Consider the following 21,254-nt stretch of genomic DNA (forward strand, 5'->3'; position numbering starts at 1 on the left):
ATTCAGACAACTTTTTCCATTACTTTGACCCCAATTCATCCTGGTATAGCTCTATTGAAATCAGTTTAGTTATACCAGTAATGAATTTGGCCCTGTATGTCATTTGGTAATTGATAAATACGGTAGAAAATTCCCATCTACTTGTACCTGCAAAATTGCAGCAGTGTAATGTGAAATAAAAATATAGGTTCTTTATCCAATGAACTCAAAGCATTTTACATTCTTTAATTAATCTTCACAAATCCATTTGAGGTTGGTAAATATTATGGTGCCCAGTTTACAGAGGGTTAGATGGAAGCACTGAGAATTGAATGGTAGACTAGTAATTGTAGACTCTGTCGAAATGGACATTGTATAAAAATCTGTATTAAAAACAAACACTTGCCTAATGGCACACAGTCAGTGACAAAGCCAGAAGAAGAACCCAGGAGCGCCGGTTGCCAGTCTCCTGCTCCACCCATTAGATCACGCTAGCAGATATTTTCTAGCCGTAGTTTGAGGTTGATGAATTTATCCTTAAAACAAGCTGGCTGGCAATATTGGTATTTCTATAAAGCAATTAAATGTCTTGAGCATATCAGTCTTGTTATGACCTGAGGGCTTTGTTTAATGCTATCACTTTTATACTATGATTTGTCATGAATTTATACTGTCACTCTGTTGTCACTTGAGAGGATGTTCCTGTGGATGAATTGTCTTTTTTCACAAAACAGCTTTTAATTAACTCTGTTTGAACATACTCCACCATTGATACTTCTACAAATGCTGTTCCACAGATTAAATTACAAATGTCTCTGTTCTTTAGGGTAGACCCAACTTACGATTTCCCCACCCCGGGCAGCTCCACATCCCAGGATAGTGGATTGTGGGTTCCTTCCATCCATATGCACTGAACTGACCATCTCCAGGAACAGTCAAGGTGGTGCACAGCCATTTTATGCAGCAATTGAAGGCAACTGTACCCCTTACAGATACATAAACTGAGCCAAAGATTTGTCCCTAAGTCTTGAAATGAGGGGTTTTTTTGTTGGCAGACTGTAGTTTTAACTGTGCAGATTTTTAACTGTGCAGATATACTCTGGTTTCTGCATGGTCAAATGGAAATTTAACAAAAAAGATTTCATAAAATGAATAATACTTCAATAATCCACATATCTTGGATAATTTAAAGGCACTTTGTGTCATGATGTACATGGGATCCACAATAATTGCGCACTTCTGGAAATTTGACTCCCATGAATCTTTGTCAATACTTATTGCATATAGTTTCTTATGCAATCAAAACAGGTGTTACCTGTGTCCATGCTACTGCCAAAGCAGTGCCCTTGATCAGTCATGTACAACTCCCATCGACATCCAATAAATGGATTGAAGGCATAATATGGCCCTTGAAATGTGCTCTAAAATACATGATCAGTTCAACTTGTCCAGATACAGCTCCATTGACATTATTTATTAGTATTGTTTGATTTGATCTATAAAAGACAGAAAGCACCTATCCAGATCTCTAGCTCAAACGTAGTTCATGTCTGTATACAAACATGTATATTTTGTTCTGGTTTGGTGAATATACCGGCTGGCTGCATAGAGAAGTCATGTCAAAATAAGCATGTGCATATAATGGTGATGCAAAGAGCTCTTAAGATGTGTTTATCTATGCTGTGAATCACTCATGATGCTGGTAAAGAGGAGTCTAAGAAACCCGTTCTGCTCCCAATGGGAGTTTTGACACTGACATTGATGGAAGCAAGATAAGGTCCATATACCTTGTGAATTAAAAATAAGGCCCTTTAATGTTAACATTACTGTACAGACAAAGCCCCTGATAATGTCATTGTGGAATACCACTTGTGAGGTACATCATGACACCTTTAATCCATTGCTAGACTGACATTGGTGTAATTTCAAAAGCCTGAGAAAATATACTGTGGCGGGGAGGGGGGGAGGGTGAGAACCATAGAGAGACTTTGTTCATCTCTCTGAGGTGCCAGTAGGTAAGGGAGAAGCCCAGCTAGAGTCCCCCACCTGCAGGTCTGAGCAGGGGGAAAAACCATCTCTTGGGCTCCAGGCTCTAAGTCCCTATTTGTGGGCTGGGGGAGGAAGAGCAAGGCTCCCAAGGGAGATCCAGGCCTCAGGAGGAGAACCTCTTCGCCGCAACAGTAATCATCACACCCCCCTGAACCCAGTTGTTTGTCATCATCAGATTCTGTTTTCTTCAGATTAAACAATGGCCATTCATCCTCTCTGCTGTTTGGTTGTTTACTCCATTTTTCTCACACAACTGCATTACTGCCAGCTTCATTCTTTCTGTCTTCCATGCTCCTCAACAGCCTTTTCTCCCTCCTCACTCCTTTCTTCTTCCTATCTCCCTTTTCCCTAGTCCATGCACAGTCTCGCCCATCCTTTCCTTTTTCTGCTGCCTTGCTCCTATTAACTTACCCCATCCTGTCCTCCCTTTTACCCCACTTCTGTTTACCATAATATAGTCAAAGAAAACAAACTTTGGAATTGCTGTGACTTTCTCTCTTTGGGCCTGACTCTGCCACCCTTACTCACAGTGAAGAGTACCTTATTATGTAAGTAGTCACATAGATTTCCATGGAACTAATGGACAAATAAGGTACTATTCAAGATGAGTAATGGTTGCAGAAGTTGACCCTTAGCTTGTATGTTGTATCCCTTTTTCTCACCCTGTGTCTGCCTTGTTTGTTTAGACTGTGAGCTCTTCAAGACAAGGATTGTGCCTTCTTATGTGGTTTGTAGAGCCCCCAATGAAATGGGGCGCCAATCCTGTACAGTATAATCCTCTGCAATATAAACTATCAATAAAATTAAATAGGGTCTATATGTGCCTAGATTCAATGGGATCTGTGTTCAGTTATATGTGTCCTAGAAATCTATAGGGATAGCTAGCTATCCTGTTATTTTTTATTCTTTCCTCCAAAGGGGTGTCCTGCCTGAATAACAAGGGAAAAGTGGACCCAAAATATTAAGTTGCTGAAGTGATTAAAAAAAAATCTTAGACGGAACATATTTGATTTGTTTGCTGAATTGAAAGTTGTACAAAATATTCATTTCAGGTTCGATTCACATAAAGGTTTCTGGTGTCAACTCCTGGAAGAAGGGAAAACCAAGTGTCTTGGAAAGAGCAAAGGCAGAAAATACCCTCCTATGGATTCAGAGGTAAACCATTGTTTTCTGAGGCAATACAGCATTTGAATGGCTTTAAGGAGTGCCTCACTCACACATGTGGGATACTCCATTGACAAAATTATAACAAGAACAAGAGGATAAAATTAACAACCTGTGGTTTATTTGTATTAACTCTCCCTACAGCTGAGGCCTTTCTGATACTATGAACCACATGATCGTTTTTCAACCTTTTGTATAGAGGGTGAGCATAAAGGCCAAGATGTCTCCAAATTAACTTACCCTGAAATTGTTTTTTAAACATTTTCTTCATATTGAAAAACCTACTAGCTCTCAAAAAGCTGCAACATAGTTAAAATCTCAGCCCCTCAGCTAAGCAACCCACACCAGCAACAAGCTCAAAAGTCATGGTTTGTTGCAGTCATGGTCAGATGTGTAAATGTGGGACTGTCCTCTGTTCTTCCAGTCTGTTTCATTCTTGACTTGTCAGGCTATTAACAGTTACACATGTTCTCATGGCAGTTCATTTTTAAGACCAATTAATTTTGGTATCTATCAGTTTTGAAAATGTTTCTTCAGAAATGTTCAGATAAAGTTACTTTCACAGGCCTGATAGCTGGGGTCCACACTCCCGCTTCTGCACAGAGGAGGGGAAGAATTCTCAGCAAGCATTTGAACCTCTGTTTTTACTCTGGCCTTCTCATACTGAACTCCCACTTAACTTAGTCTGAATGAAACCTGAGTGAAGAGCTCAAGACTTGGTCAGTAGTAAGTACTATTGTACTTACTTATTGTACTGTAGGCCTGATTTTATTCTCATGCTGGTGTAAATCAGGAGTAACTCTTGTGAGAGGAGAATCAGCCTCTGTGGGGTATTATTTGTATTATGTTTGTCCATCCTGAACAACTCTAAAAAATGTAAATACCTGAATGACAAACCCTGAAATACTTTGGAGTTATAGTCTGCCCTCAGTTACACTGATGTAAACTCAAGAGTAGCTTATTGACTCCAGAGTTACTCTGGATCTATACAGATGTATCTGAGATCAGACTCTGATCAGTTTCTTTGGTTTTGATGAACATTTTGGAAATTTACTGTATATCTACTAAAATTACCTCTGCAGCTCAGCTGCTAAATAGAGTATAGATACTGTGTGCAATAATACATAGTATAGGAGAAAGTATACAGCACAGAAGAAAACATGGCATAGTTTAGATACAGGTAAAACAAACTGCAAAACTCAAAATCCATAGCATCTACAGTACAATATTTTACTAAATAAAAATGTCTACTTTTTTTATCCATCAGTGCAGGGCTTTTCTGTCAAGCTACTACAGAGATCACAATGTGGAACTGTCAAAACTCCTGCACAAATTGGGACAACCCCTGCCATCATGGCTGAGACAGGAACTACAGAAAGTGAGATAGCATTGAGAGAAAGAAAGCTTCTTGAAATCTCTCTTCCACACTTGAGTCATCTTACCTAAAGCCTTCAATAGCTACCAGGAGGCAGGTGTAAAATATACCTCTTCAAAAGAGAATTAAAGAATGAAGTTCTTTCCATATGCTGGCATGTGGATTGTGAAAATGTGTGTGTCTCTTAGAACTCTGGAGGCCTGCACGCTTTCTCTTCACCATTCCTGGGCCTGTGGAATTGTTGTAAACTACTGTGCGCACATGTAGAAGTCAATAGCAACTGGTATAAGCTTTAAAAGCAAAGCTACACAATTGTCCAATTTCATAGTAAATATTTACACTTTTATATTCAAACTTAGGAGTGTTGTGTCTCATGTAAGTTTTGTAGCCCATTGTTTGCCTGCTCATGGTTTTTCATACTTTTTGATTATTATGACGTGTCTTATACAAAACTAAGAAAACCCTGTATAACACACAATGGCCAAATGTACTCCTGTCTTTGGAATCTGCTTACCAAATTTTGAACTTAAAATAAATGACCACAGTTGAGGAGTACAAACACATGTTGCTTAGGTGTAAACAACAGGACAGAATATGTTTTGTGAGCCAAATCCTGAAGCCACAGGTAAAACACTGTAGCAAGAAATAATGTAAGAAATATGGCCCTGCTCTGTGAGGAGGAAACCACAGTGTGCTGTGGATCCCTTCAAGTTTAGAATCTATGCTTTTAAATACTGCACCTCCATACACAGTCCGCTGAAACAGCAACACAAAGGAATATAGAGTATTCTGAATAGAGACTACTCTATGTTAAAGAAGAAATCTAATTAGATATATGAAACACAACATTAAAAAAGAAATGTACATTGTAATAATCTGAGTGTTAAACTTATGAATCTGAACCAAACCATAGCAATGCAATGAACAAATGACCAGAGTAGATCTTTCACACCTAGCTGCTGTGAGTTGCAAGTTATAGGGCCTAGATTCTGATCTGTAAATGAGGAGTAACTCCAGTGAAATCAGTAGACTTATATCTGAAAAACTGGTGTAAGAACAGAAACAGACCTATATTAAGATTGCCTTAATTTACAATTTATCTTGTCCTGGTTTTTGGTATGTTGAATTTTATGTATTTATTTGATGTGTGTTTTCCAAAACTCTCCTTATACTGACTGAAAAGACTGGCATCTCTCAATGCCTTCCAATTTAATACATTCAAGTTGCAAAAACGCACTTGCTTTCCCAAGGGAGATATATTTTTTAAAAGTTTTGTAATTAAATAAATAAGTTTAAATAAAAATTAATACAGTGTGCAGTCATGATATAGAATTAGGCTCCAGTACTGCAAACACTTAAGTATATGTTTAAGTTTTCACAGTGTGAGTACTCTCAGTTAAACAGTGAGACCAGGGCATAATTATTAATGCTTCAAAAAATTAGGAAAGGGATCATTAAAAACATGAGCCAAATTTAGCTCTCATGTTACTCCACTGAAATATGTCTCAGTGTGTTTTAAAAATGCATTGACAGCTAATGAATAAATATCCAAAGTCAAAAAATGGACATGCTCCCTCTGTATACTATTGTTCCACATTAGATGCTTGGTTCTGTAACTGCATTCCCAATATTTGCTTTAAAATGGGCAGTTAAAAAGTACATCAAATGGTGGAAAGCTTTTCTATATACTTGTTTGTCATAAACTGCACAATTTAATTTTTATGATAATGGGATGGAAACCAGTTTATTGTTCACGAAATAGAAAACAGATATTGAGATCCTTATTGTAATTCTAACGTAAGTTTTTTTTACTCGTGGACTTTGTTTTTGTAATACATGATTTTGATAGGCCTGTAAAGAAAAATATCAATGCAAATTTGCTGTGTATATATACATTACTCAGCACATTATTGCATAAAGGAGTGTGCATGATTAACAACAAGGATCTAGTAGAGTAGACATTCTATAAGTTGAACATCATAATTATTTATAGAAAGAATGAAAAAAATCTTATTTCATTTACTGTCATGTGCATTAGGTCCAAAATTTGACTTGTCTTAAAATTCTTTTAATCTAGTAAAAGATACCCCCTGGACTCTGAATAACTACAAAAGAAAAATCCTTGGCATGTGTAAACAGTTGATGTGACCTGAAAATGTCTATATGGATTTGTAACAACTAAGATGTTAATGTGAATCATGGGGGAAGACACCTACGGTGATGCTCTAGTAGCCCCACTGACTTCAATAGAGTCCTTTCATCCTTAGTGTACAACAGATACACCATCACCAAAACATTAAAAAGAAAATACTATTTTTAGGAACTGCACAAAACTTGTATTTTGTGCTCTGGTGCTACAATTACTCTGCTCTCTTTAAAGCAGCAATTACATAAGCATTTTGGGACCAGATCATGCCCCCAAGATTGCTATGCATGGAGGGCAGGGAACCTCTTTGCACAGATGTCAACCCTCCTCTGTGCTATAGGGATGGAGCTCACACACATTAATAGCACAGACTTTTCTTTCTAGGACACCACAAAGGGCTCTCTGCCTGGTCTAGATCTGGGAGGGGGTGGAGGGGAGAGGGTAAGAAGTGGCCAGCATGAGGATGTGTGGCAGCCCCAGGTTGGATGGGGCTTGGGTGTGGACTGGGATATGCAGATTACCTTTCTTCTAGTCCCAGGTATTTTATACAGATAAGGTAATATATTCTAGATCTGTAGACCCTATTCTGCAGAGCCTCCTGATGGGATGTGGGAAGGAATGCCTCTCTTAAATGGGGACCCTTTGGCAGCCATGGCCAGGCAAATAGCTGGTAGTAAAGTTCCATTTCATCCATATTATCAGGGAGTGTGGGGACTGTCAGGGGCACAGAGCACAGGATCTCCACATTGATTTCAGTGGGAGTTCTGACTGAGTAAATACTATAAACAAAACTATTTGGCCTTTTGTCCTCAGAATTGTGCATTGCACAGGGCCTGATCCTGAAATCCTTATTGTTCAAAACTCCTATTTTGACAATGCCTGAGAGAAGTCTGCAGGATCAAGCTCTTTAGCATCAGCATCTCCAGATAGCATTAACTTCTCGTGCAAGTTAATATTATTGAGACACTTAAAAACAATGGATAATAAAGGCAAATTGATAGTGTTCTTTGAGTTTACAAAGGTATTTACTGCTCTGATTTGCAAATATATTTGGGGCTGAAATTTTTTGCATGAGCCCTAAAAGGGAATAAATGCACCTACCCATAATTTCTGCTTTGAAGTATTATGTTAAAATATGTATGAAAATATTCAGCAAAAGCCTGTAAAAAAAGTAAAAATAACATTTATTCAGGACCAGCTAGGTTAGTTATGAACAAGGAGTCTCAGCAAGGCATGCAGACTCCAGACTTTATCTACAATAGCTGGAATCTGAAAATAATGGGATACACATGAGTAAAGCTGAGCAAGTAATTCATAAAAAAAAATATTTATTTGACCAAGTTTAGCTTATTTTAAGCTCATCACTTATCTACAAGCAGACTGCAGTGTCTTCAAATTCATTTTCATAAATATCCTACCAACTTTAATGGGTTTTTTAAAATTTACAGATTGATTGTGAAACATGTATTGCAACTATTTGATAGGTTGAGCTAATTAGTTGTGATTGATCAGATAAGGCATGTGGTATGTTTTCCTGTTCCCTGCTTAGATGAGTGTGCAAGGAATTCCTTCACAAAAACTTGTCTGTGTGGAGTTTAACTTGTTTTCTGCAAATACTCATGCATTTGATTTTGAAATTTGCTTTCCACAAACATCTGTGGCAGTAAAATACAATGCAGGATTGTTTGCAGAAAGTGAACATAAAGGGGCATAAATATAGGTGATGTAAATTCATCTGACTGTTTCAATAAACATTTATGAAAGTGCTACAGTATTTTCCCAGCTCCACATTTGAGAAAAGAATGAGTTTAACTTATTTGCAGGCTACCTTGTACAGAATACCCTTTTCTTTTGCTTAAAAATGTGAAACTTCCTCAGGAAGAAATTAAATAGATATTTCAGTGTTTATAGATGTAATATTCTTGTCATTCACATTGAATGAAAATTTCTGGAAACATTTTTCTCAACTTTTTTAAAATTGAAAAAACAATATTATTCTGCTAGTGGCATGATATCTGATGTGCAACAATAAACTCTGATAAGAAAATGTACTGCCATGTAGTAGTGATTTTATGTTCATAAAAGTTCTCCCCTTCCAGTTTTTTTGGCAGCTATTGTACTTTGACTTTGAGATACAACACAGTCCAGAAGCACAGTAGTTGCATGAAAGATTTTCCAAAAGAAAAATATTGCTTACTCTGCTGGTATGTGGATATTACTGCTTGGTGAAGCTGCTTTTTTACTGCCTTTGCTTGTTGATTACTTTTTATATAGCTTGTGCCAGAAGCTGCAGGTGTACTTCAGTAACATTTTCAGATCTTTATATACAAAGAGCAAGAGAGCTCTATTAAAAGTATTTGCCCTTAGGTGAGGTTTGGAGGAACACTGTTCTTAAGTTGACACATTCCAACAGCCTTCGTAGACAGCAGGGAGCATTAGAAAAATCCATAAAAATTACTATAAAATTAATATTACCAAAGAAAAATTCTGTACTATCAACTACTTGAGGTCAGAAAAGCACTCTAGATGTGATGGTACCTGGCCAAATAAAAGCTTACAGTGTTGTCTTGGGGCAACACAGAAAATATCAACATGATACATTCTGCTCATTATGGGGAAGTGATGTAATCTGTACACTATAAAATGTTTGGGTTTCTTTTACATTAACTACAGTTACTTTAATTGGATAATTAAAAAAACAGTAAAGTAACAACACAAATGTATTGAGTTAGCGCAATCAGAGCATTTTGCTTACAAGCAGCATCCGGCCATACTACATTCTTAGACTCAAGTCACCAACTCAGCTAATGCTGCCATTTGACAGATCTTTCAATTTTGCCAGTCCAGAATATTCTAATGCATCAAACACCTTTCTTAATGCTCCATGCTCCACCTGAATGATGAGGGTAAAATTAGCAGGATCAGAAAGGAAGACTCACAAGAGGAGAAAGAAAACAAATGAGGGCAGCCAAGGGCTAGAGAAAACAGAATGAGAAACGCAAGAACTTTTTTCTAACAAGAAATGGAGGGGGTATATAGGGAAGATCCAACATAAAAGGATTGAATCTGAGTGTGCCAAGCACCATCAACTACCACTTCCATCGATGAGAACTGTGGCTCCGCGCTGCTCAGGTTCCGGCTACAGCTGGGTAAGAAGATGCTGCTTCTGTCTGGAAAAAAGGCAAAGAAGTGTCTGGTTTTCCCCTCAGGAAAACAAAGGAAGAAAAAAAAATTTTTTTTAGGGAATCACAGACAAAGAAAGAAAGAAAGAAAATGGAATGCAACACCGTGGAAAATCAGGCCTTCTGTCTAAGTTTTCTATCTATCACATTTCCTCAATTTACTTTGCTTTTATCTTTTTCTCTTTCTTGCCTCCTTTCAGTTTTCTGTTGCTTTCTTTTTCTTTTTCCATTGGCCCTCTCCTTTCCTTCTCCCTCTGTCCTTTTCTATCTCTTTACTTTCCCACTTCTCTTTCTTTATTCCTTTCTGCTCCACTTGACAAATTCAAATTGCAAATAAGGCATGCGGTTTTAGCAGTGAGGATAATTTCAATTGGAACAGCTCAAGGATGTGGCAGATTCTCCATCACTTGAAACCTTTTGGCTCTTTTTTTAAAAGATATAGCCTACCTCAACCCCAACTTATTAGACTTGACACAAGAAATTACTAGATGAAATTCTATGGCCTGAATTATACAGGAGATCAGACTGCATAATCACAGGACAGTGCTGCCTGTAAAAATCTAATGCTTTCTAGTGAGTCTTCCATCATAACTCCTTTCTTCAGCTGTCCTGTTAACTATAACAGTCCAGAAATTTTAAAAACCATTCCTTTCTTGTATAACATTTTAGATGTAACCACAGTATGCACATCTTAGTTGTGAGACCCTGACTGGAAGGAAAACATTGAGATTTCAAATGTATAGACATCAGACAAAAGCATAGGAAGGAATAACCAGTTTATTCACATGACATACAGTAGAACAAAAGTCTGGAACACAAATGGTGCAAGGTCAGAACCGTTCAGGTTTATTTTACAGGTAGGTAGCAGGTGGCCAGATCTCCAATGTGCCCATTTCCTTCTGTACTACACTGGGAGCAATGTTACTTTTCTAAAATAAAGGGCCAGTAGACGTCATATTACAATGCAACAAGATAAATGCTGGCCCTTTAAAATGAAATCCACTTCACATGATTGATTTGGCTCTGAATTCATTTTTCCAGGCTTTTCCACTGTACTCTAATTTTCCAAAAGCAAAATGAGAGCAAAAAAAAAAGTACTTACAATAAAAAATGGAGTTTCCCTCTGTAGCCATCACTCCCTGCCCTTCTCTAAGAGCTGCACTATCAGCAACACTCGCAAACTCTAAATTAATTGGAGAAAACAAATGGTTTCATTAGAACATATTCAGTTCTCTTCTCCTTTATGTAGGTGTAAATTTGGAGTAACACCACTACAGTTAATTGGCCCAGATTTGCTGTGTTGGTTCCACTGGCTTCTTCCAGGTACACGATGGTAGGGACAATCTGCATCTAGGATGCAGAAGCTCCACCTGTCTGCTATGTCCTGCCAGAAGGGGCATCCAAAGGAAGTGCTGATTCCTCTTCCGGGCAGCTTTAGCCAGGAAGTTATTGCAGAATTTTAAAGCTGCCCTCCGCTGGCAGAACTCAGAAGAGGGTGGTAAGAGCACCACTCCCTGCCTCCCTGAGGTGAATCCCCCCCCTCAAATGCTGCTGCCTTCTACAGGTTCAGTAGCTCCAAAATGTATCACTCTGTGCCCCAGTGGATTAATCAAACCCAATGGAATTATTCTGGGTTTATTCTGTAATTGAGAGCAGAATGTAGCCCAGTGTACATTCATTCCCTTTCACCCTTTCCCCATGTTTATTCCCCCCACTCCCCACTGTTCCTCAGACATTCTTGTCAACTGCTGGAAATGGCCCACCTTGACTATCACTACAAAAGGTCCCCCCGGCTCTCCTGCTGGTAATAGCTCACCTTAAGTGATCAGTCTCCTTACAGTTCATCCATCCGATGAAGTGAGCTGTAGCTCACGAAAGCTTATGCTCAAATACATTGATTAGTCTCTAAGGTGCCACAAGCACTCCTTTTTTCTCCTTACAGTCTGTATGGTAACACCCATTATTTCATGTTCTCTATGTATATAAATCTCCCCCCTGTATTTTCCACTGAATGCATCCGATGAAGTGAGCGGTAGCTCACGAAAGCTTATGCTCAAATAAATTTGTTAGTCTCTAAGGTGCCACAAGTACTCCTTTTCTTTTTGCAAAAACAGACTAACACGGCTGCTACTCTGAAACCTGTCATGAACTCCATTATCACTCTCCTAGCTCCTGAGCTGCTCACTTGATTGGTCTGAGCTTATTATGGGCTATGACAAATACCTAGGTTTAAATAGGATCAATTTAACCCATGTTAACAGCACACTGCCTTATCTACACTCAGCTGCTCAAACATTAGCATTAGCTAACCCCTTCCAAGTCCTAATCTAGACAAAACCTTTGTGTCATCGGAGTGGTGAAAATGGGCTTTATCTGGGCCAGAGATGTGGCCTTTAAACCCCCAATGCCATCATCCAACTTTCATTTTCAGAGAGCATAGTAAATCCCAGACAAGATCAATGAGACAGGAACAACACAGCAGAATATGCATACTAATGGTCCCTTGTCTAACCTGATTTTATTAGCTATCTTCATTCTCCGATGCTACACTTGATTTAGCTTGCCCAGGTAACATAAGTTTTAAACTAAAAAGAAAAGTGTTTTAATAGAAAAAAGGAGAAGCCAATTCATAACCAATGTTAACAATCCATATCCAAATCTATCTGATGATCAAGCAAGAGCTCTGGTTACGTTAAACAGGAGTTCAGTTATAAATGCCTTTGGTTTAGTTGGTCCAGTCAGATTTGAGAAACAGCATAATCACCTGAGGGTTTTTTTCCCCTCTAAATCCTTTGTCAGTGCACCCTGATGTTACTAACAAGCTGTCTCTTGGATGGGTTCAAGGAACCTACCAAAAAAAAAAAAAATCTGGACTTTCCATTCATGTAATGGGGAAGATATTTTAGGAGACTGATGAACTCCAAATTGAAACAAAATGATCAGTATGATTGGAGCAACCTCACGATTGAATGGAGGAAATCATACCTATTGACTCTGACATACAAATACGGAGGCCATCATATACTCTGATAATTGTAATTCTATTGCTGTGACTTCTAGGACCTGGTTCTGACTGCACACCACTTTTTCTCTGGTGTAACTCCATTGATTTAATTGAATTACTCCTGGTTTACATTTGTATAAACAAAGTTCAAAATCAGGCCATTTCATTTTCATCTGTCTTTCCGCACCTGCTGAGCCTGTAGCTAAATCTTTCCTTGATGCTATCAAGGTGGTGGACATATTACTTCATGAGCAAAGGGTTGGCTGAGTCCCCCAGGATCACTATGGCATTTCAACATTGTCAATGATAAGCTACCAGTCGAGAAAGAAACACCCTGCTTGTAGCTTTCTGAACAGTCCTGTGTTCTTAAAGATGCAAACATCATGCACCTTCCCTGACCAGCCAACACAGATGTCAGGGAAATGTTCCCAGTGATCCACCAACACCTGCATAACCACAGAAAAGTAGCCCTTTCTGTTGATGTACTCTGGCAAGATGGTCTGGTGCCAAAATAGGGATGTGCATCTATTGCACCACAGCAATTCAGGAACCACATTGCTGCAAATCCATGCACTATGTCCTGCACATTGCCTAGAGTTACGGACCTGCGTAGTAGGAGATGATCAATGGCCCTGAACACTTACATGACAACAGCCCCCACAATGGATTTCCCAACACCAAAATGACTTCCCACTATCCGGTAGCAATCCAGTGTTGCAGTTCTAACAGTGCAATTGCCACTCACTTCTCCGCTCTCAGTGCGGCTCTCATTTTGGTGTCCCTGCAGCCACTGCTCATCATTCCACGCCTGCATTACAATGAGATCACACCAGTCAGGGCTCATTTCTTGGGCCCAGAAGCAGTGCTCCATCATCTGCAGCTGCTCCTTGAATGCCAACAACCACCTTGAACTGGTTCTTGCTATGTCACACTGCAATCTGTCCTCCAAGAAATCATCATGTTCTTCACTGGTTCAGGTCATCTTTCAGCTCTTCAAATACCAGAGGATACTGTGTCCTGAGCTTGCAATGCTTATGACAATAGTGCAGAGCTGTGCAGACTCCATGCTTCTGTCAGGCTGCATGGCATGAGTGGCAAGTCACATAGGCAGGGGGAGGTGTTGCCTCCCCAGACAGGCGTGACCCCGCCCCCTGCCGTGACGCTCCCAGCATGCAACTGCGGCTCCAATCCTCCCGGCTCTGAGTCCAGCCCCTCAGTGCTCTGCATGCTGCCCACCTTTCCATGCTCCGGGACTGGGGCCACACACTGCCCGCCCTCCCACGCTCCGAGACTGGGGCTGCACACCGCCTGCACTCCGGAGCTGGGGAGTCTGGGGCCATCCGCCACCCGTCTTTCTATGCCCCCACTCCCCAGGCTGGGGCCGCATGCTGCCCACCCTCCTGGCACTCCTTTGGGGCTAAGGAGCTAGCCGCAGGACTGGGCCAGTGGCAGCGGTGGGGGGGCGGCTCTGGGCTCCGGTGGAGGAGGGCTTGGCTCGGGAGGAGGGGGTAGGGCTGGGAGCTAGCCTCCACCAGCCGGCGGTTCACATGCCACCCATGCTGCATGGGTGTGTGGGATTTTGAAAAAAGGCATGAAAATTATGGGATATAAATGACATTATGTGATGGAGACTGTGTCATGCTGGGAAATTGACCCCTTGAGCCCAGTCACCCTGTGTAACTCATTTCTGCCCCACCATGCATTGCCAACATTTCCCAAAAGGCAATGCACTTGACGGTGGTAGGTGCACACTGGGTTACCTACTCATTGTGCACCTGGTGAGCATGTGCAGCACTGACGCAAGGAGCCAAGTATGGACGTGCACAAGAGGTATACTAACTGTGGCAGCTTTACGCCAACATAACTTGCGTCGACCAAAGTTCGTAGTATAGAAATAGTATAGGCAGACTACCAGTATTACACAGTGATACCTCTGAAAATAAAATACCTTAAATGATGGACTTGCAAAAGTTTAAATATCATATTTCACATAATGCTAATGTAAACCTGAATTGTTATAATATAAGCATCATCTGACTAAACTGTTCTGCCACATCAGTAGAACCTATTGTATATGTAAAGTGTTCAGCATGTTACTTTAGTATAACAGGTTGCAGATCTCATGCATTCGGTAGTTTGGCATATCCATTAAGAACACTGTAACATCACATGCCATTCATCATTGGATTATATATTTACATAGAATCATAGAATATCAGGGTTGGAAGGGACCCCAGAAGGTCATCTAGTCCAACCCCCTGCTCAAAGCAGGACCAATTCCCAGTTAAATCATCCCAGCCAGGGCTTTGTCAAGCCTGACCTTAAAAACCTCTAAGGAAGGAGATTCTACCACCTCCCTAGGTAACGCATTCCAGTGTTTCACCACCCTCTTAGTGAAAAAGTTTTTCCTAATATCCAATCTAAACCTCCCGCACTGCAACTTGAGACCATTACTCCTCGTTCTGTCATCTGCTACAATTGAGAACAGTCTAGAGCCATCCTCTTTGGAACCCCCTTTCAGGTAGTTGAAAGCAGCTATCAAATCCCCCCTCATTCTTCTCTTCTGCAGGCTAAACAATCCCAGCTCCCTCAGCCTCTCCTCATAACTCATGTGTTCCAGTCCCCTAATCATTTTTGTTGCCCTTTGCTAGACTCTCTCCAATTTATCCACATCCTTCTTGTTGTGTGGGGCCCAAAACTGGACACAGTACTCCAGATGAGGCCTCATCAATGTCGAATAGAGGGGAACGATCACGTCCCTCGATCTGCTCGCTATGCCCCTACTTATACATCCCAAAATGCCATTGGCCTTCTTGGCAACAAGGGCACACTGCTGACTCATATCCAGCTTCTCGTCCACTGTCACCCCTAGGTCCTTTTCCGCAGAACTGCTGCCTAGCCATTCGGTCCCTAGTCTGTAGCTGTGCATTGGGTTCTTCCGTCCTAAGTGCAGGACCCTGCACTTATCCTTATTGAACCTCATCAGATTTCTTTTGGCCCAATCCTCCAATTTGTCTAGGTCTTTCTGTATCCTATCCCTCCCCTCCAGCGTATCTACCACTCCTCCCAGTTTAGTATCATCCGCAAATTTGCTGAGAGTGCAATCCACACCATCCTCCAGATCATTTATGAAGATATTGAACAAAACCGGCCCCAGGACCGACCCTTGGGGTACTCCACTTGATACCGGCTGCCAACTAGATATGGAGCCATTGATCACATGCTTGTGAGCAATGGTGGATGAACCTTCTTGAACCCAAAAACTTTCATATAGTAACATTTTTTTGCTAAATATCTAAATACCTGAACAATAGGGCAACAGAGCCACCCAATGGCCAGAAACTGTTGTTCGTACTTAGTAAAGTACCACCAACACTATCAGGAATATTTCTAAATTGAATATGTTTCAGAGTAGCAGCCGTGTTAGTCTGTATTCGCAAAAAGAAAAGGAGTACTAGTGGCAAAAAGAAAAGGACTACTAGTACTCCTTTTCTTTTTTCTAAATTGAATATGAACACAGAATTTCAATGAGATCAAAGGTAGAAAATTTTCAGCGAGTGAGTTAGACTTACTCTTTGATCATTTTTTATTCCCCTAATCTTTTTACATTTTCAACTTTCTGTCACAACAATCCTTTGCCTCTTCACATTATTGACCAAGCAAACTGAGGCCTAACATGCAATCCAACAGCATTTCTTTATTGTCTGTAATAAAATGCAATAACTTTTGAATGCCACATCTGAACAATTTCAAAATGTCAGAGAATGATCTAGTGATCAGTGGCCAGAACTCTATTGATTTTGATGAAAATCAGAAAAAACAAATGGGAGAAATGGAAGACACATGGATCTCGTGGTACCTGGTTTGCAGAGCTACCAGCTTCAACCACTTCTGCAATTGTCTAAAAATGAAATAACTGGTTGGCAGCCATTAACACATTCCATCATAACAACACCCCAATCTCAGTTTTGCTGATCATCCCAATAAACTTTAAAAATACTGACATCCTGAAAGAGAAAGAAAAGAAAGGAGAAATTAAAAATACATCTGATGGGAAGAAGGGAGAATGGGGAGGCAAGGGGAGAGCGAAATAGGGACATACACAAGAGCTCCTGGCTTAGGGGAGGAGACAGGGAGACACAGAGCCCCTGGTATGAGAAGAAGGGAGGCACACAGAACCTCTGGCAGGGGGCAGAATGGGGGACCCAGGTATGGGAGGGAGAGGAAATGGGTGGAAAGGGGGTGCACAAATAGCCTTTGGTATGGGAGAGAAGCACTGGGGTAATGCAGGAATAGGAGGCACAAAGAATCCCTTGCTATGGGAAAATGTGGAACCCTGATATGGGGGAATGGGGGGACATGGGGGAGAAAGCGGAATGAGAATGCACACATTTCCCCTGGTATGGGGAGAGGGGGAATTATGGGGCAGTAGGACCCCTGGAGAATGGGGGGCCCTGCTATGGAAGGAAACAGGGAGGGAGAAATGAGGGAAAGGGAGTCAATGGGGGACACACAAAATCCATGGCATGACCAAAGGGGGTCCTGAAACAGGTAATGGGACGGTGACACACAGGGAGTTTCTGGAGGGTTGGCAATGGAGGAATGCAAGGTGCCCCCAGGTCTGTGCAATACACTCAGCCTATGGACAACGTGTGCAACTCCTGAGGTAAGCACCCTAGGAGCTTCTGTATCTTGAACCTGTTGTCCCCCAGGAACCATAGGGCAGCTGCATGGAAGAGCCAAGCTTTCACAGAACCATAGAATATCAGGGTTGGAAGGGACCTCAGGGCCCTGCTCAAATCCCCAATTTTTGCCCCCGATCCCTAAATGGCCTTCTCAAGGATTGAACTCACAACCCTGGGTTTAGCAGGCCAATAGCTCAAACCACTGAGCTATCCCTCCCCCCAGAAGTTGCTCCGGACCAATGCAGGTAACAAACAGACACAGAGGATGGAATTCGGGTGCAGCCGGTGGATCAGCAACGTTCAGCTAAGTGTGCACAGAGCACGCGGCAACCTCCCCGGCTGCGACCCCGCGCGGTTGACACGGAACCACCAGGGTCCTTTCTCGCGCGCTCCCTCCTCCAGCCGCTCGCGAGGTAGGTAGGCCCCGAACAGGGCAGCTCGCACCTGCGCAGTCGCAGCGCGGAGAAGAAGGGGGAACTCGCGCCCCCCAGCAGCGGCAGCCCCTAGCCCACGGGGAGGGGCCAGGGCGCAGCCGCGCCCCCCTCACACACGCCGGAAGTACGCCTTGCCGGAAGGGGCGGGGTTGCTGCCTTGGCGAGAGAGAGCCGCGTGGCGCTTATTCGAGCTGAGGAGGGGCAGCGGTAGCCGCTCGGGGGGTGGGAGCGGGAGCGACGTTCCCTCCGCGCCGGAGAACGGCCCCGTCTCGCTCCCGGCTGCGGGGCTAAATTCTTCTGGCGCTCTGCTTGGCGCGCGCGCTCCCGCCTGGCCGAGGCCTGCCTTTCTGGCCGGCGCGCGGCGCTGACCGCGGGCTGGGGCGCGGGAGGCGGAGAGGAGACCATGGCGCCAGGGGAGGGGGGCGCTGGTGGCGTGGCCAGAGGCGGCGGCGGAGGGAGCCGCCGCCTTTCCGGTAACGTGGCTCATTGTGTCCCTGCAGGTGGGGACCGGACCGCAGCGGAGCCGCCGCCGATGGGAGCGGGATGCAGCAGGTAGGAGCCGTCACGCCCGGGAGGAGGGAAATGTTGAGCTCCGGGGCCCGCACCGCCCCTGGATCGGGAGCGAGTCAGGCCCTGCCGCCGCTGCTCTGGTACCGGCCGCCCCCGCGTGCCGCCAGCAGCAGGAGCGTCGGGTCCCTGTGGCGGCTGGCACCTACCGCGGGCCCTGGGCCTGGCCCCAGCCCCGATGTGCGTGTGGGGTGGGGTTGTCTCGGTGCCGCCGGTCGCGTTAGTCCATGAATCCGTGGGACCTGCCTCCTGTGGCAGCTTCCCTTCCTAGCCATGGAAGAGCAGCGTCTTGCTTTTTGGCAAAGCTTTCACTATCTAATTGGTGAAAGTATCTGACTGGGGCAAGGAACACGTGTGTCATGTCCAAGCTCGGCAGTCACGTGCCTGGCTGATAGAGCCCAGCAATCCTCACTCCCTTCCCTCTCTGTGCTCTCTTTCAGGGTCCTAGCAGACTTGAGACCCAGAGCAACCATCTGTTGCCAGGTAAGTGCTTTGCTTTAAATCTGGGCTGGGAAGTGAGATGAAGTCTTGTAATTATTTAAAATAAAAAAAAACTTGCTTGGTCTGGGGTTAAGACTGAAACTGATTTGCCCTGTGTTGAAGTTGGTATTAAAACAACTGGGTTAGACTTAACTGTCCCACAGTGTGGTGATTTGGAATGTGTACCATAGTCAAGTACAGGCTGAAAAAAAATCCAAACCGAGATTAAAATAAGTAATTTGGGATAGAAGTCAATAAAAACTGGGGAAATTAAAAGCTGTGTCTATATACAGATCGTTTGATAAGAGTGCATTTGACTATTAATGCTCACAATCAATCACTATCGATGCTTTACTACTAAAAGGAGTAGTCCTGTTCACATTTTAGCTTATTTTAGCCATTTCCTGTCCCTTCAGTGGGAGGCTAAATATGCTGCTTTTTTTATATGTGTTTTGACGTATTGGATGTTTCCTATATGCGTTCCAGATAAACATTTCTGTGATTAAAAAGGTTATTGTGGTGTTTCAGACTGGTTAATAAAGGTGACCTCACACTTGGGAGGCTTTTAGAAAACGTACCTAAATTTTGTTGTTTCAGGACTACTTTTAATACTTGAAACTGGCTGGCATAACACAACACCTTAACAAAATCCGTAGTGCAAAATTACTTACAGTTAGGAAAGTTGTAATGTGAACAAACTTTCTAGTCAATCCAGCAAGATAACTGTATTTATCTAATTTGATTTTAGACTTCAAAACTGCCTTTAAGTAAACCATAGGATGTAGTGGTACTCTTTTTTTTTAATCTTTGTTGTTGGAAGCACTTTCAGTTACTTCAAACTCTGTTTTTTGCAGGACAAACATTCCTAAGTTGTGATGACTCTGAAGAAGGTGGGGTAAACAACACAGCCAGACTTGTAGAAACTTGAAGTAAAACAAGTTTGCTCAAGGGCCATTTAAAAAACAAAAACAAAAATACCTCTTTTCATTGGTGGTTGGAAGGAGAGCCAGCAGTGAAAATTGTACTATTTGCTTTGGAAAGTGGTGCAACATCATAACCCAACCCAAGAAAGGCTGCAGCCAGCCAGCAACATGAGCAAGTGTTAAAAAACCTGTCCAATAAATGCTAAAATCTGGTGTATATGTGGGTAGTGAAAATTGGATATTTTTGGATGGGTCCTAAAAACTTGAGATGCCATTTGGTTCATGAAGACTGTCTTTTCATAGTTCCACACACAGCCTCTTGGAAGCTGCAGTGCACTGCCTTTAGACTTCCATGCCAGCTGACTTAATGCAGTAGTGTGGCTGGCAATCAAGCAACGAAGTGGGTTGCTAGGACAAAAGCAAAAAAGAGTTTCTAAAGCTCGTGCTTCTGCTGCAAAAATAATAATCTTTCCTCATCTCCCTTCCACCTATTTAAATATGTATATATAGAATGTGTAACTTCTTAGGTTTGGGGAGAAATTAAAACTTTCACTGTTTTATTTCTTTCTCCTGCAAAAAACTAATTATAAAATTAAGTCAGATTTTTAGAACACCCCCAAATTCTTGTTGAATTGATTCCACTAACTATTTATAATCCAAATATTGGACAAATAACTTGAGATCATGTGCTGCATTTGTAAGTGGAGAAACTAGAAGGAACAAAGGAAACTGCCACTCCTCAGAACAGCCACAATTCTTGTCTCAGAAATTAATGATCCTTGGTAACTACACAGGGAGAACCGCACCATTACAGATATTTAAAGTATTACATTCACAAAAATACTAGGCCATTTGAATAAAATACACTGATTACACAACTTCTTGTATATTCTTATTGCAAGTGTCTTTCTTTCTTTCTTTAGCATTACTGCCAAGTAGGGCCATGTCTACACAAGGATTGCTGTTCCAGTATGGATATGTCAGTATAGTTTATACTGGTAAAAGTATAGTTTTGCTGCTGTCTCTGGTGGGGACTTATGCCAGCACAACTATGTTCTCAGATCACACCGCACTGATGTAGCTATGTCAGCAAAAGTTTATAGCGTAAACTTGACCTAATGCAGCTCATTGTAGAGGATACTTCCAGAAAACTGAATGTGCCAATGTCTGCCAAGGTTATTTTGAAACTTCACAGAATGACGTAAGTCATGAAGAATATGGTGTGTGGTGGTTAAACAGATTTCTGTGAGAATATTGTAATTAAAG

The 21,254-nt window shown here is 42.0% G+C and overlaps 1 protein-coding gene, 1 long non-coding RNA gene and 1 other non-coding gene across 4 annotated transcripts in view; 2 read left to right on the forward strand and 1 right to left on the reverse strand.

The window, feature by feature from the left end:
* LOC125635426 (bifunctional heparan sulfate N-deacetylase/N-sulfotransferase 3) overlaps nt 1-20,866 on the forward strand; it is a 120,547-nt gene extending 99,681 nt beyond the window's left edge. The window contains exons 13-16 of one of the 2 annotated variants that reach the window (XM_048847122.2): nt 3,081-3,183; nt 18,519-18,570; nt 19,026-19,068; nt 19,920-20,866. In XM_048847122.2, the coding sequence (XP_048703079.1) occupies nt 3,081-3,183; nt 18,519-18,570; nt 19,026-19,033 (163 nt within the window). In that variant the 3' untranslated portion in view covers nt 19,034-19,068; nt 19,920-20,866. Of the gene's footprint in view, nt 1-3,080; nt 3,184-4,459; nt 7,821-18,518; nt 18,571-19,025; nt 19,069-19,919 lie in introns of those variants that run through there. The other variant, XM_048847121.2, reaches the window with a different exon arrangement.
* Nucleotides 8,025-18,365, reverse strand: LOC125635427 (uncharacterized). Its single transcript, XR_007356265.2, has 3 exons — nt 16,759-18,365; nt 10,998-11,078; nt 8,025-9,883 (listed from the first exon to the last, which is right to left on the reverse strand). It is a non-coding gene; the product is annotated as an uncharacterized LOC125635427 (long non-coding RNA).
* LOC125636314 (small nucleolar RNA SNORA24) lies at nt 18,809-18,939 on the forward strand. The gene has a single exon (XR_007356550.1). It is a non-coding gene; the product is annotated as a small nucleolar RNA SNORA24 (small nucleolar RNA).
* Nucleotides 20,867-21,254: the final 388 nt, after the last annotated feature.

Source organism: Caretta caretta, chromosome 4, assembly GCF_965140235.1.
Source record: "Caretta caretta isolate rCarCar2 chromosome 4, rCarCar1.hap1, whole genome shotgun sequence".
Classification (NCBI taxonomy): domain Eukaryota; kingdom Metazoa; phylum Chordata; order Testudines; family Cheloniidae; genus Caretta; species Caretta caretta.